General features: G+C 36.2%; 1 protein-coding gene across 2 annotated transcripts in view; it reads right to left on the reverse strand.

The window, feature by feature from the left end:
* Positions 1 to 13,629, reverse strand: part of Xrcc4 (X-ray repair cross complementing 4) — a 202,862-nt gene that overhangs the window by 115,273 nt on the left and 73,960 nt on the right. For both annotated transcript variants that reach the window (XM_076927117.1, XM_076927118.1), the window contains exon 4: positions 4,745 to 4,911. In XM_076927117.1, the coding sequence (XP_076783232.1) occupies positions 4,745 to 4,911 (167 nt within the window). The remainder of the gene's footprint in view (positions 1 to 4,744; positions 4,912 to 13,629) is intronic.

A 13,629-nucleotide genomic window follows, 5' to 3' on the forward strand; every position in this document is an offset into this window, starting at 1 on the left:
GATGTGTTTAATACAAACATACTCCATGCATATCACAATTTCCTACAGAAAAAATCAGAAATAGCAACAAATTTAGAATCTATTAGATTTAACTACATATTTAATTTTTATATAAAGCATTCCTGAAATTTTTGACTGAAGGATTATGCACACATATTAACTGTCAAGAACTACCAAGATAATCTCCATAACCTTATGAAAAGTACAACATGTATAACACATTAAATTTTAATAACTATCAAACTAAAATTTCATATAATTTTCATAAAGTAGTACTAGTCTGAATACCCATACCACAACTGTACTGAGAGGTAGCAGCATTGTTGTTATGGGGAAAAAGTTACACAACATCTAGATTACCCTTCCCTGCTTTTATGGCTTTATTGTAACAAACTGGTCACAAGACAGTAACACTTCCCAGAAAAAGGCGAGCTGTAATGGCATAAGGTATTATTATAAACACTGAGAGAACACAAATTTACTCTCAGTTATCTCCTCAACAAACTCAGAGAATATTGGCCATTTATCTAGAATTTAGTAACACATCTTCCACGGCATTAATGTGACTATATCATATTTATTGCTTGTCTCCTGACAATTGTCTATCTGAAAACCTGGGCAAGAAGCATTGGTCCAGGAGAGACATGGGAGTCATTACTAAGTTTGTAGTAGTAAAACTCACCCGCAGACCACTGAAGCAGATTATAAATAGTCCAAGGGTCTTCCCTAAAGCCAGGCTCAAACTAGATTACACAGAAGTAGCAGCAAGGAGGAAAGATATAACGACATTTGTCTTTTCAAAATTAACGATGCTATAGAGCAGTAATAATGCTAAAATTCATCATTTATTAGGAACTTAGGAAGATAGACCAAAGCTAGTTATTTTTAAAAATGATAAATAATAAATAAATAAATAAATAAAAATAATGATTCAATAGAATAAAATATTTCTGAGTACAAAGTGGCCAAAGGGGATAAAAGCTAAAACAAAACAAGAGAAGTTCACACAAAAGTAATATCCCAAATAAAATAACAGATTCACAGTCCAGAGTAAATAAGAGGCATCTGCGTGTGGGCATATGTTATAAGAACAATATAGTAATTAACAGTGAGTTCTGGTGCAAGTTGCACCAGGTCAAGGCTGAATAACACAAGAAAGTCTGAATAGCACAGAGTGGCTCAAGATGGCTGAGAGGAGCTGGAGTAGAAGCTGAGAGAGGAGATGGAATAAGGCCCCAGGCCAGGAAGAGGATGGCCACAGCTGTCCTTTATGCTTTCTGAAGACAAGGTTTCTGTAACTGTTCTTAAACATCTAATGGGCTGCCATGGAGACACAAAAATATCCCCTAAGGTCTTTAAAAATCAGACTGAATTCATCTGCAGATAATGTGATTCCACCTTGAAGACACAAAGACAAAGAGAAAGAGCTTTCAAGGCCTGCTAATTCAGTGAAAGCAGTTCAATGAAGACTGCCTCCTATTATGGGTTTAATAACTATAACTCAGAATAAAGCCAGAGAATTTCTAAACTGAGGTTTGACTAAAAACAAAAGAGCTATTCAGTAACACAGAAGTTGAGACTGATTGTTTGAAATGAAGTAGGAAATCCAATAAATAAATGCATATAATAACCTCAGAATTCACAAATTTCTAATGTTTTCCTTTTATGTGTTTAAAGTATGAAAAACAAACACTCTAATGAAAAAAGGGAGCAAAAACACAATTATTGAGCAATAATTAAATAGTAATAGCAAGACAATGCTAAGGCTTGTGCATTAAAATTCACAATTTCTGTTCATCTGTAATCCCTTGCTCCTAACTCAAGCCTTGTTTATTCCTGTCATCCTAAAGGGGAAGAGATTTTTATTCAGTTCTGATCACAACATTGATGCACATTTCAATTAAAAATATATGCACAATTCAAGATATATTCTATTACCATTTAATTTTTTCTTTAAAATGTAAAAATACATATATTTTGAAAACAATGGGTAATATTTTGGTAGTATACATATCTCCTGAAATAGAACTTAAATCTTTTAAGGATTAATAAGAATACAGTTACATTATTATTTTAGGGATTAATAAGGATACAGTTACATTATTATTTTAGGGATTAATAAGAATACAGTTACATTATTGGGTTAGCTCACTTTATTTTCTACTCAATGTTCAAAACACTTCAGAATTTCCTACCTGAAGAAATGTTTACAGTTCTGTTTGAGTCCCTCTTTCAAACGCCCCTTTCCTTTTATATGGAGTATGGACATGGTGTGAGAAGAAATGATTGAATCATTGTCCGTGGACACCATCACAATCATCAGCTACGTTATAAATGGACTATGACAGGGACTCATAACAGGTCCCTATTTCTACAATTCTCTACTGTCAATGTCCCCAGTTTCTGAATGTAGCACAAGTGTTCTATTTCTAATCTCCTGAAAGTCAAGTCTTAGGCAATACGGCTGCCACGGGGAAGCCAGTGAGGTGAGTGCTCTGTTTACTCTCTTAGGTTCTGAGCTGGCAAGAAGAGAACAGTGCAGATAGGCTGCTACAACAAGCCCACAATGCACTGGGAGATCCTCAAAGTGTTCTGTTTCCTCAAAAGGAGCAAAAGCAAACTGAGAAAATAGATAGTCACTAATCTCATGTCATGTACATCAACAACAGTCTAAAATTCCCCAAAACATTCCTTCTTCCCAATACGTAGCTTCACTCCAATGGCAACACATGGTTTTGTGACATAGAAGATGCCTGTAGCAGCAAAGACATTAGAAAATATAGCTGGAGCAATCATAGAAGACAGTTGACAGGAAATGTCTTGACACTGTCAGGCAAAGGGCCCTTCTGGATAGTTGAGAAAGCAAATCAAGCACCTGTATGCCACACAGTTTCAGCGGCTCTCACAGTTTCCCTGCACAGAACTATGTGCGGCTCTCACAGTTTCCCTGCACAGAACTATGTGCGGCTCTCACAGTTTCCCTGCATAGAACTATGTGCAGCTCTCACAGTTTCCCTGCACAGAATGTGGCTCACTCACAGTTTCCCTGCACAGAACTATGTGAAGCTAACTCATGGTTTCCCTGCACAGGATGCCTTCTCCAGGCTCATCTTCATTCCCAACTGCCTGCTGCTGAAGGGATGGAGCTGAATGCTGGGAGACAATACTTCCTTCAGCCACTGGCAGACATTTTAAAGCAACTGCTTCAAGTACAGAGTACCCTGTCTGCACTCTCTGTGGGCAATTTACATATCAAATTTCCTATCAATAAAGGATATTTTGTGTTTTAAATATAAAAATACTGTGGCTTATCAAAACCACAGTTCATCTGCTTTAATATGATTAATTTCATATATAAAATAGAAAAAAATCTGACTATAGATATCATTCCAAATAATACTTTACAGCACAGATTTTTGATACTGATTTATTGAAAAAAAAGTTTAAGAGAAGAACTAACTGATTTTTTTATATAACTGCCTAAATAAATTGACATTTGATTCATTTATACATTTAGTATATATACATGAATATAAAAATAATTTAAAGCTAAATAAGAAAAACACAAGTATTCCCTTAATATTAGGTATGAAAGTCAAAGATACCTGGGTATTAGTTATCGAATTTTATGTACATTACCTAATTCATTTTTATTAGTTATTAAGGGGCTTCTTTTATCTACTCTCATCTTCATATACACATATAAATAACCATCAAATTATTTAATTGTACTTCTCCAAGGAGTTCTAAATGTCCATATAGAGTAATCACAACAGTTGCCCTAAAAATTCACATGTACCTTTAAATAGAAAGCATGATCTTATGCCTTTACCTTAAAAGAAAGGTTTGTAAAAATTTACTATAGGGCACAATTTGTAACATAATTATATATGAAGTACATAATTACTCAAAATACCATTATACATACAAACATAGACATACCATGTTTGCTTCTGTGGGAATATAAGTGTTGATGATAAAGTTCAAATAACTTTTGTGTAACAGAATAATGTGAATTATTTACCAGGTGAGAGTACATTATGATTTACATGAAAAAGTAATAATTGAAAAGAAATGTATCATTCTTATTTATCATTAAAAAAGAAAGAGGCAAATGCCAGAGAATGAAAGACTTTTCAACGTCTTATTCAGTAGCCACAATTACTTCATCTTTTAAAAATGATTGTAGCATGAATTTTCAGTCACGGAAAATGTTGCCAGTAGAGCCAAAACACACACCATTTGAAGTAGTCATTATTCACTGATTCCAAACAAAAAGCCCACTGTGCTTATTTACATTTCACATCCCCTTTTGTTAATTATTACTCCTATAAATTAAGCTAAAGTATCCTTCCCTTATAAATACCCCTATTCTTTGCAAGTGCTGGGGACTATGCCGGGTTGTGTGTATGCTAAGCACACACTCTCTCACTAGGCAAAATACTCAAACTAATGTTTTTATTAATAATGTAATAACTGGCTATGATATTCAACCCCCAGTCATTTCTTACTTTCCTGTTTGTTGGCTCTATCAAACAACAAGAGAGCTAAAATGCTTAAAGCCCTCCTACAGTACAAAACCGCCACTAATAACATGGTTGAATAAATCAAGTAAAGGAATAATTGGGAGGGACTTGATCAAATGCCTGTTCTACATATGTTGTGACTTTATATACCATTAACTGACATCTCTGGGAATGAAAGAGGTCAGTGTTTCTCGGACGCAAACTCACAGTGTACATACCGGCCTTGAACATCGGTCCAATCTCTCAGGAGCCTTTCATTTTCTTTCTGCAGGTGCTCGTTTTTGGCTTGTTTTTCTGCAATGGTGTCCAGGCAGTAACAAAGGAGTTCTCTAATTACTTCAGCTGGGTTCATAACTTTTTCTAGGTTGAAGGAAGCAAGTCTAAACTAAAAATATAAAAAGACAAAAAAAGAAAAGGAAAAGATGAAGAAAGAATGGAAAACGTTCAGATTGGAAATAGTGTTGAGATTTAATAATACAGTTTCAACATACTTTCTTCTGAGGGGAGAATGTATAAGACTGAAACTACTTACCATGTACAATATAGCCAAGATAAAGCTGGACTAACCCCTAGATTCCTATTGCATTTCTCATGTGAATCAACACATAGGCTAAAAATATCATCTCTTACTTCCTATTAGAAAACAATATACCTGGTCTTCGGTATGCTACACATGGGTTTACAAAAACCTAAATATAATTACTCCACTCAGAGTAAGGAAACATGGTACACATGAGAACTTTTAACTCATGTATTATTAAGATGAATGGAAGTATCATACTATAATCATTAGAATAATTCTTATATAAGCTACTGGTAAAGAAATATCCAATATTCTAAATAGTTAAGACTTAAATAGTTAAATTTCCAATTGATAATAGTTAAAAGAAAAGTAGAGTTTTAAGAAACTGACAATCTGTGAAAACTACGATTTTATTATGTAAGGACTATGATTTGCTAACAATAATAACACCAAATGACAACTTGAATACATTTGCAAGACGTGATAATCTTAAAATAATAGTAAAAGGGAACTTCAAAATGAAGGATTAAAATGCATGTATTTGTTATAGAACTCAAATAAGCATACACACTAGTCTATCTATCTATCTATCTATCTATCTATCTATCTATCTATCTATCTATCTATCCATCTATCTATCTATCATCTATCTATCTATCATCTATCTATCTATCTATCATCTATCTATCATCTATCTATCTATCTATCTATCTATCTATCATCTATCATCTATCTATGTATCCATCCATCCAAAGAAATTCATGCCATATCCACCAAGAGTCACTTGTTTGGGGTTTATTTTCAATTTTTGCTTCTAGATCACTACTTTCTAGTATATTGTGTATTTAAGAAAAATATTTCCAAAATATTTCACTTCTCAGGTTGAAAATTTTGAGACAAAAACCAGTTACTCAATTTATAGAACAAACAAACAAATGAAACCCAGCTATCCAAAATCTATAACCTATGTGGCAATTGACTAGTAATTTTTGTAACTTCCTTTAATGTAATATTACTTAGCTATAAAACACCAAAAAGTAAATGCCTGTATATAAGTGTGTTCATTTGGAACATATGGGTAGAAAATAGTTTAACATCATAGAGACTACAATAAAAGGCTTAAAATATGAATTGTAGATGCTGAGAAACATTTATCCTTATTTAATATATAAAAAATATGAATATTGTTACTGTTGCTTTTAACAGTCAACTTGGCACAATCAACAAGCACTTGGGAAGAGTGTTGTGGGACTGTGAACAGATAGCGTGGTTCCTGGTCAAGCACAGGCCTCCAACCCTGGACCCTAATGGGACAATGGTAGGCAATGATCCCAGACTCCAGGTTCCACACACACACACACACACACACACACACACACACACACACACACACACACACGGCCAAAGACCTCCATTGATTTTCCCCTACAGCCCCTCCCAAAGAGAGGTTTGTGTCACCTAACACAGGTAGAGGGCATGACTATAGGCCTCAGGGCCCCAAGAGATTTACATATTAATGAGATACCTAAAGGGCAGAGGACATAGCCAATTAAGCATTCTTCCCCAGACCCTCCTCCCTCCCTATTTAACTCAGGTCTGCCCTGAGAAACAGGGGTGGGGGGTGGGGGGGTATTCAGTTCATCCACTTTCTGCCATGACAATAAACCTTTTAAAACCATAGACTTCCTCTTGTCTTTGGGGCCCTACCTTAGGGAACCTTGGGGAAGGCCTTTGACTACCCAGCTGCTGCTTAATCTCCAGCAAGAAGACTTCTCTAGGTTTCAGCCATGGAGCCCAGTCAACTCAAGCAAGCTATCAAAGCTAGCGATCCAGGCAAGCCAGTGCAGTAACCAAGAGTTTCCTACCCCTCAGAGCACCACCAGAGCTCTCCCTCTCCAGGCCCAGTTCATATGCCCACTGTCTCAATAGCATCTGAGAGCCCAAGGACAGAGACCACAAGTCTCCAGTCAGCTACCCAGGGCCGGAGACTCTCCCACTCAGGAGCTCTGCTCCTGCGTGACTTCAGGCTGAGACCTCTCCAGGCCCTGGCAGAGCCCCATGATTTCTCAAAACCCAGCATCCGCCCAGCACCTCATGGAGGGAACTCAGTCAAATTCCAGCGCTTCTGCCTCCCTGAGCCTTGACAGACACTCAGAAACCACAACACAGCCGAACAGGACCCATGCCCACGTGTGACCCACAGCCCCCCAGAGTCTCTCACTAATACAGATCAGATTAGCCTGAGGATATATCTAAGGAGATAACCATGATTAAGTTAACTGAGGTGACAAAAGTCATCCACTGAATAAGGACTCTTCAATAGTAAAACCAAGGATAAAGAGAGCCCAACCCAGCATGCATGCAGGGTATTTTGTCATAGCAACAGGAAATGAAAATAAAACAAATATTTATAGTCATTTAGATTACAAACACATTTTAGAGGATTAACTATTACGTTTCTAACCATAAAATATGTGTTTTTAAGCTGAAACTGGTCATAATAGTCACTTAATTGTTTATTTTATCTCAACTTTTATTGGCTCTTAAAGTAAAAAAATGTATTAGAGAAACACAATTTCCTTTGTTTCAATGAGTATACCCATTTGAACAGAACTCATATCTTAGATTAAACTAAGTAATTTAAGGAATATTTAACAAAAACATAGTTGAATAGTTTATTTATTTTAAACTTTTAATTGAAGATCAAGAGCATTGGAAATTCTCATGAAATGAAAGATAAGTCCATGTAACAAAGATAAAAGATCAATTAAATTTTAATGACGTGAGGAGTATATAAAACGGACATAAGTTATGTTTAATGAAAGTCACAAATTTAAAACACAAACATTTTTAAGGAGCAATGATTTACTTTGGTTCACAATTTCAGAGGTTTGTTTGACTCCATTGCTTCCTGGTCTGTGACTCCACAGCTTCCTGGTCTACAGTAAAGCAGATACTCATGGTGGAGAGTATGGATGGAGTATTGCTGCTCCCCTCAGAATGGACACAAGCAGAGAGCCTGAGACAGGTTACATCTTCTAGGGTATGCTTGCCAGTTACCTACCTCCTCCTATCAGGCACCTCCTACTCTCTGCCACTGACCAACAATGCCACTATATCATAAACACATAAGGTCACTAATCTGGATTAAACCAGAGCCCACAGAATGGATCATTTTCAGAAAGTATTATAGCTAACAAGCAAACCATTCTGTGACTTGTATTTCCTACTCAAACTATAGCTATATATAATATATACATATGCATATACATAGTCATCAGTATAGGTTCATACCTATAATGCAAGTACATGGAAGGCTGAGGCCAAGAAACTCTTGAATTTCTATGATTTCAAGAATATTGTGAGCTACAGAGTAAATTCAGGTCTATGTCGACTAAAAATAAGACACTGTTTCAAGCAAACAATTATTTTAATTTCCTTAGTTAACTTTGCCATTGCTTATTTCTGAATCATACTATCCTACAAAGAATACAACACTATTAGAAGATTTGTAAGAATAAACATGAGTGCAATTATCTCTTCATTTTTATTATGATGGCAACGTCAAAACGATTTTATGCTATATGACAAATGTAAAATTCTCTACTTTAGAAAGCCCATTTGTAATGAAGTCCTTCTGGTGTGGGTATATTTCAGTAGCAATTCAAGAATACCACCAAAGGTTCTCATTATTTATAATTGTCTATAAAGAAAGAGGAACTTAATAACACAGCGCGCACACACACACACACACACACACACACACACACACACACACACACCCTGTGAGCACAGGATGTGAGTACTCACTTTCATTACTCAGAATTTGATATACTTTTTGAACAAGGTTGATTACTTTAGCACAGTAGCCTTCCAGAGTGACAGACAATACCAGAGGGAAAAATTCCTAGGAATGCAATCACTGCTTCTGGTGCACAGTTGTTATTTCTCACTGAAACTGTGAAAAAGCAAACACGGAGCAAAAGTTATACAATATATCAAAATACCAATCTATGAGTATTTCAAGAGTATAACTTTGCAGTGCATAATATAAAATGCCAAAGACCATTTTTCTCTGAAATCAACTAGTTTACTCTATTAAAGAACAATTTTTCAGGGTAGTAAACATATTTTCTAGAAAAAAATATACAGTATAAAACACACACACACACATACACACACACACACACACATATTCACTATAAAAATTTGTCTCCTCCATATTTGAAACTGTAACACACTTCCACCAACTGTGGGACTGTCAGGATTGAACTACTTTTACTTGATAGACACACATAAATATCAAAAGCCATTGTACAGACATTACAAACTTTTCAGAAAGAAATATTTACATTGTAATTACCTCAGGGCAGTCTAAAAACTAGTACTGTTAATTGTGGCATGTACTATTTCACCTAGAGACAGAGGAATGAAAAATAAATGACCATGTTGGCAAACAGACATTTCAACAAACATATTACTTTTGAGAAGGTTGGGAAAAAATATAGAGCATAATAAATAGTGACTATCTATTTAATGATATTGTCTTGCCAAAAACATATTTTTAAAGGCTGGCTCATAGATGCTCCAGTTTTGGTGATGCTAAATTGCAGTTAACTAGCTCTCCTGCTGTAATTATAAACTTTGGGCTTAAGTAAAAACTAAAAACAACACATAACTAAAACCAGCCAAGCCCTTGTTTCCAGTGCTGGGCAAGGAAAGAAATACAAACTGAACGGTATTCCAAGAAGGTGACATCCATGTTTATATGGCTTTTGCCATGAGGCCCAGTCCAGTCCACAGAGAGAATGCTAGACCTCAAGTTGAAATATCACTTCCTGGCTGCAAGAGCCAAGACATGGAGTGTATAGTCACACAGCAACAGTCATTGCCAGAGAAACAGAGACATACAAGTACACAAACAATAGGAGAGGGAAATGAGGCAGAATTTACTGAGGCAGGGCTGTAAGGACTTCACAGGATTAAATAGTGTATCGTTATAGATGGGCATAAGGGAAACTCAAGGGACCTCAATGTACCTGGGAGTTCCTACAGAGGGTTTAAACTTCACATAATGCAGTCATCCAGAAGGAAACAAAATAGAGGCTATGGAATTTTAAAGGTAATTATAAGAACAAGTTAGGATTATTTCAAATTTCAATAATGAAGGACCAGCACATTCAGTGGCAAGGGCGTTTGCTCACAAAATATACATTTCAACTATGTCTTCAAATGGGGACAAGGACAAGGTAGCCAACTAAAGGGCTCCTCTTTTAAGGGCATGAACTCCATTCATGAAGACATAATTTAGGCCTGATTTAATACTATCACATCAGCGATCAAAAACTAACATGAAATTTTAACAAAATAAATCCATTTAGATCACTTCAATATAAAATAAAAAAAATGGAATTCAGTACAAAAGAAAAAATAAATGAATCTTCAAAATGATGGTTAGTTTTTATATATAAACTAAATTCTTTTTTCAAGTACCTTCAGTTTCCTGTACTGTTTTACAATGATAACTTTCAGTGGCCGTTTAATAATTCAGCTCTAGGCTTCTTTGGGTGTTAGATCATTTGGTCATTTGCATATTCTTTAAAAAATCATGACATGAAAACACGTGAAGAATTTAACATAGTGGGGTTTTTTTTTAGAAGTAAATATGAGTTCATTTTCACTGAGGGGGTAAAAACTGTTGGCTCTTGTTCCATGTTTGTTAGGAGAAAGAAGTTGCATCTGCCATTTCATATTGAATTCAGTGTGCACAGGAGGACATTGTGTGTAGAGTCACTGTAGAATGCGTTGGTTATCACTCAGTTCATTACCAACCTTTTGCATTCTATTCAGTACTGTGGAAATGGCTCTCAACCTGGAAATCCCTGAAACCAATGCTACTTGGCTTCAGTTGTGGCAAACAACAAATTCCACCACACTCTTAACAACAACCTAAACAATGATTCTTTCCAATTTTAATCAATCTAAACACCAGACTTCAGAGATCTCCAAACTAGGAAACGGTGCAAATGTACTGTTACCACCATCAGGCTCTCTTGGGACAAAAATCACTGTTGCTGATAAGCTCTTCCTTACCTCAGACACTGCTTGCCCTCACCACCCTCCTTACCCCTTTCCTACATTATTGACAAGACCTTGCCTCCTAATTTCCAATCATGCAATGATTCCTCAGATTTCTGACTTACACACTTCCCTGTGCATTCTATTAATTGAAGACTAATATTATGCTTTCCTTTTCTAGCTTGTTTTTGTAAATAATCCATCACTACAGTCTAAGCTGCTCAATTTACTTCTCATAAATTCCCTTTACTAGACGTAAGTGGATATTGTTAGATCAGCCTGGTTTTTACAGGGCTATTAATGATGACTTGAGTCTCTCATGTTCTCAATGAATAATGCAAACAGAAAGACAGGATTGTTGTGAATTCCTATAGAGTTGGATCCACAGATGGTTGTTCTACACTATCCATATATTTTTTTTTTATGTTTTACCATAAGAACTTGTAGCAGACAAAATGTGGTTGCAAACAGGGGGAATAAGTTAAATTTATGCTTACAAACATAATATAGTAAATATGTAAACAATTTAAGTCTCATCATACCTTAACCTCACAGGGTTCTCTACTAATTTATTCCTCAAATATATTTTGCTTCATCATACCATACCCCTAATATTTTCAAGATAAGTTTCTGCTCCCCACATCCCCACGCCCGATTCCCTCTACCTTCTCCACTGAAATAGTCTTAGAAAAGTTCATCAGGAACTCAAAGTCAGAGGACATGTCACTGTGTCTGTTTTATGTGTCTTGCCTTTGCTTCAGTGACACCTCACTGGCCTGGTTTTTATCCTGTACTGCTTCTTATCAGTGCCTCTTGCAGGCTCCTATTTTTGGATCACTTCTTTAATGGCTGCTTGTATTCTTGTTTTCAACATCTCTTCTTCCTGTCTATTCTCTATCAGTGATATCGAGTACTCGGGAAGTTTCTCCTACTGTCGCACACTGAGAACTCCCAAGTTTGGATCATAAGCTTAGATCCCTAGAGTGTTTCCATTTATGTCCCAGAAGATACACAAGTTGATATCTGAAACTAAATTGTCCATTGCTCCAAGAACTTGTTTCCCTCTAGTAACCAAAAGCCTCTTCCCAACTAGGAACCCACATTAGTCTGTAGGCTAACCCTTGCTTCTGTTATCTGGCACTGCATGTTTGTCAATTCTACATCCTAAGTACTTCAAGCCTGTGAGTTTCCCTCTATTTCAGTGGTCTCGCTTAGTGTCAGTTCTAGTCCATGACATGTGTAGGACTGAGACCACAGTCCAACTGCACTTCCTGACATTCTTGGTTCTTTGCTTTGTCTCTACTTTTACAAGGTTGTTTCAAATCAGACTGCTAGTCCTGACTGAAGAGTCTAAAGTCCTTTCCTCTAATCCGTAAGGCTTTGATGGCTGTTGTCTGCTTACCTCCCACGCCTGAGCTCCTACTTCCAAACTGCACAACTACCTGCAGTCCTCATCACTACCACGCATTCCTAATTCTTCTCATGCTCAGTGACAGATGGACAGTTCTCTAATCCTTTCCAGTTATTTTTATTCTAGGAGTTCAATGACTCTGAATATAAAGAAAAGCTATCTGCAGGGACAGTTCCACTAGGACTGAATAAAACATACTCCACTATGTTTTCAATGTCCCTCAAACAGTAAAACATGATCAATTTCTTTTATGAACCAAAAATTAATGACTAAAGGTTTGTAACAACATACTGATAATTTCTTGCTTTACTCTTTAACAGACATGAGAGCAATGTAATAAAATTTCCTTTTCCAGTGTAGTAAATATACAAAATAAGTAAGATTCACACTCCTTTAAACACATCATTTCTGAGGCGGAAATGTTCTTCTCTAATTCTGGGTTTCACTTCTATTGCAGGAACTGTTTGTACATCAGTATGTTTGCTTGAGCACAATGTGATCAAGAAAACCTCCATAAAATGCTCTTTCACAGTGAGACGTCAACAATCAACTCCCATATAAAGCAGAGAAACTTACAGATTTCAATTTGAATCCCAACCCCTGGTTTGTTTGTTTTGTTTAATTTTTTTGTTTTTTTTTTTTTTTTTTGGAACAGTATTAGAAATAAGGTCTGAAATAACTTGCTAGAGTAAAGCTGTTATCATTATATGCACATCTGGTATAACATACTTAAAATTAATAACACTAAGCAGAATTTGAATTAGCTGTGATTAGAAGTAAATTTTATTGTTATTTTATTGATCTTGATACCATGGAACAATTTAGAGTATTATATGTGCCGACACAGAGACCCCAATGGTAGAGTTTGGGAAAGGACTGAAGGAGCTGAAGGAGTTCTTCCCATAGAAAGAACAATAATATCAACCAACCAGACCCCAGCGCTCTGAGGGACAAAAACACTAACCTAGGACTACACATGAAGGGACCTATAGCCCCAGCAGCATATGTAGCAGAAGATGAGCATCAATAGGAGGGGAAGGTTCAATACCCCAGTGTAGGGAAATGCCAGGGTGGTAAGGTGGGAGTGGATG

Source organism: Arvicanthis niloticus, chromosome 29 (genome assembly GCF_011762505.2).
Source record: "Arvicanthis niloticus isolate mArvNil1 chromosome 29, mArvNil1.pat.X, whole genome shotgun sequence".
NCBI lineage: Eukaryota > Metazoa > Chordata > Mammalia > Rodentia > Muridae > Arvicanthis > Arvicanthis niloticus.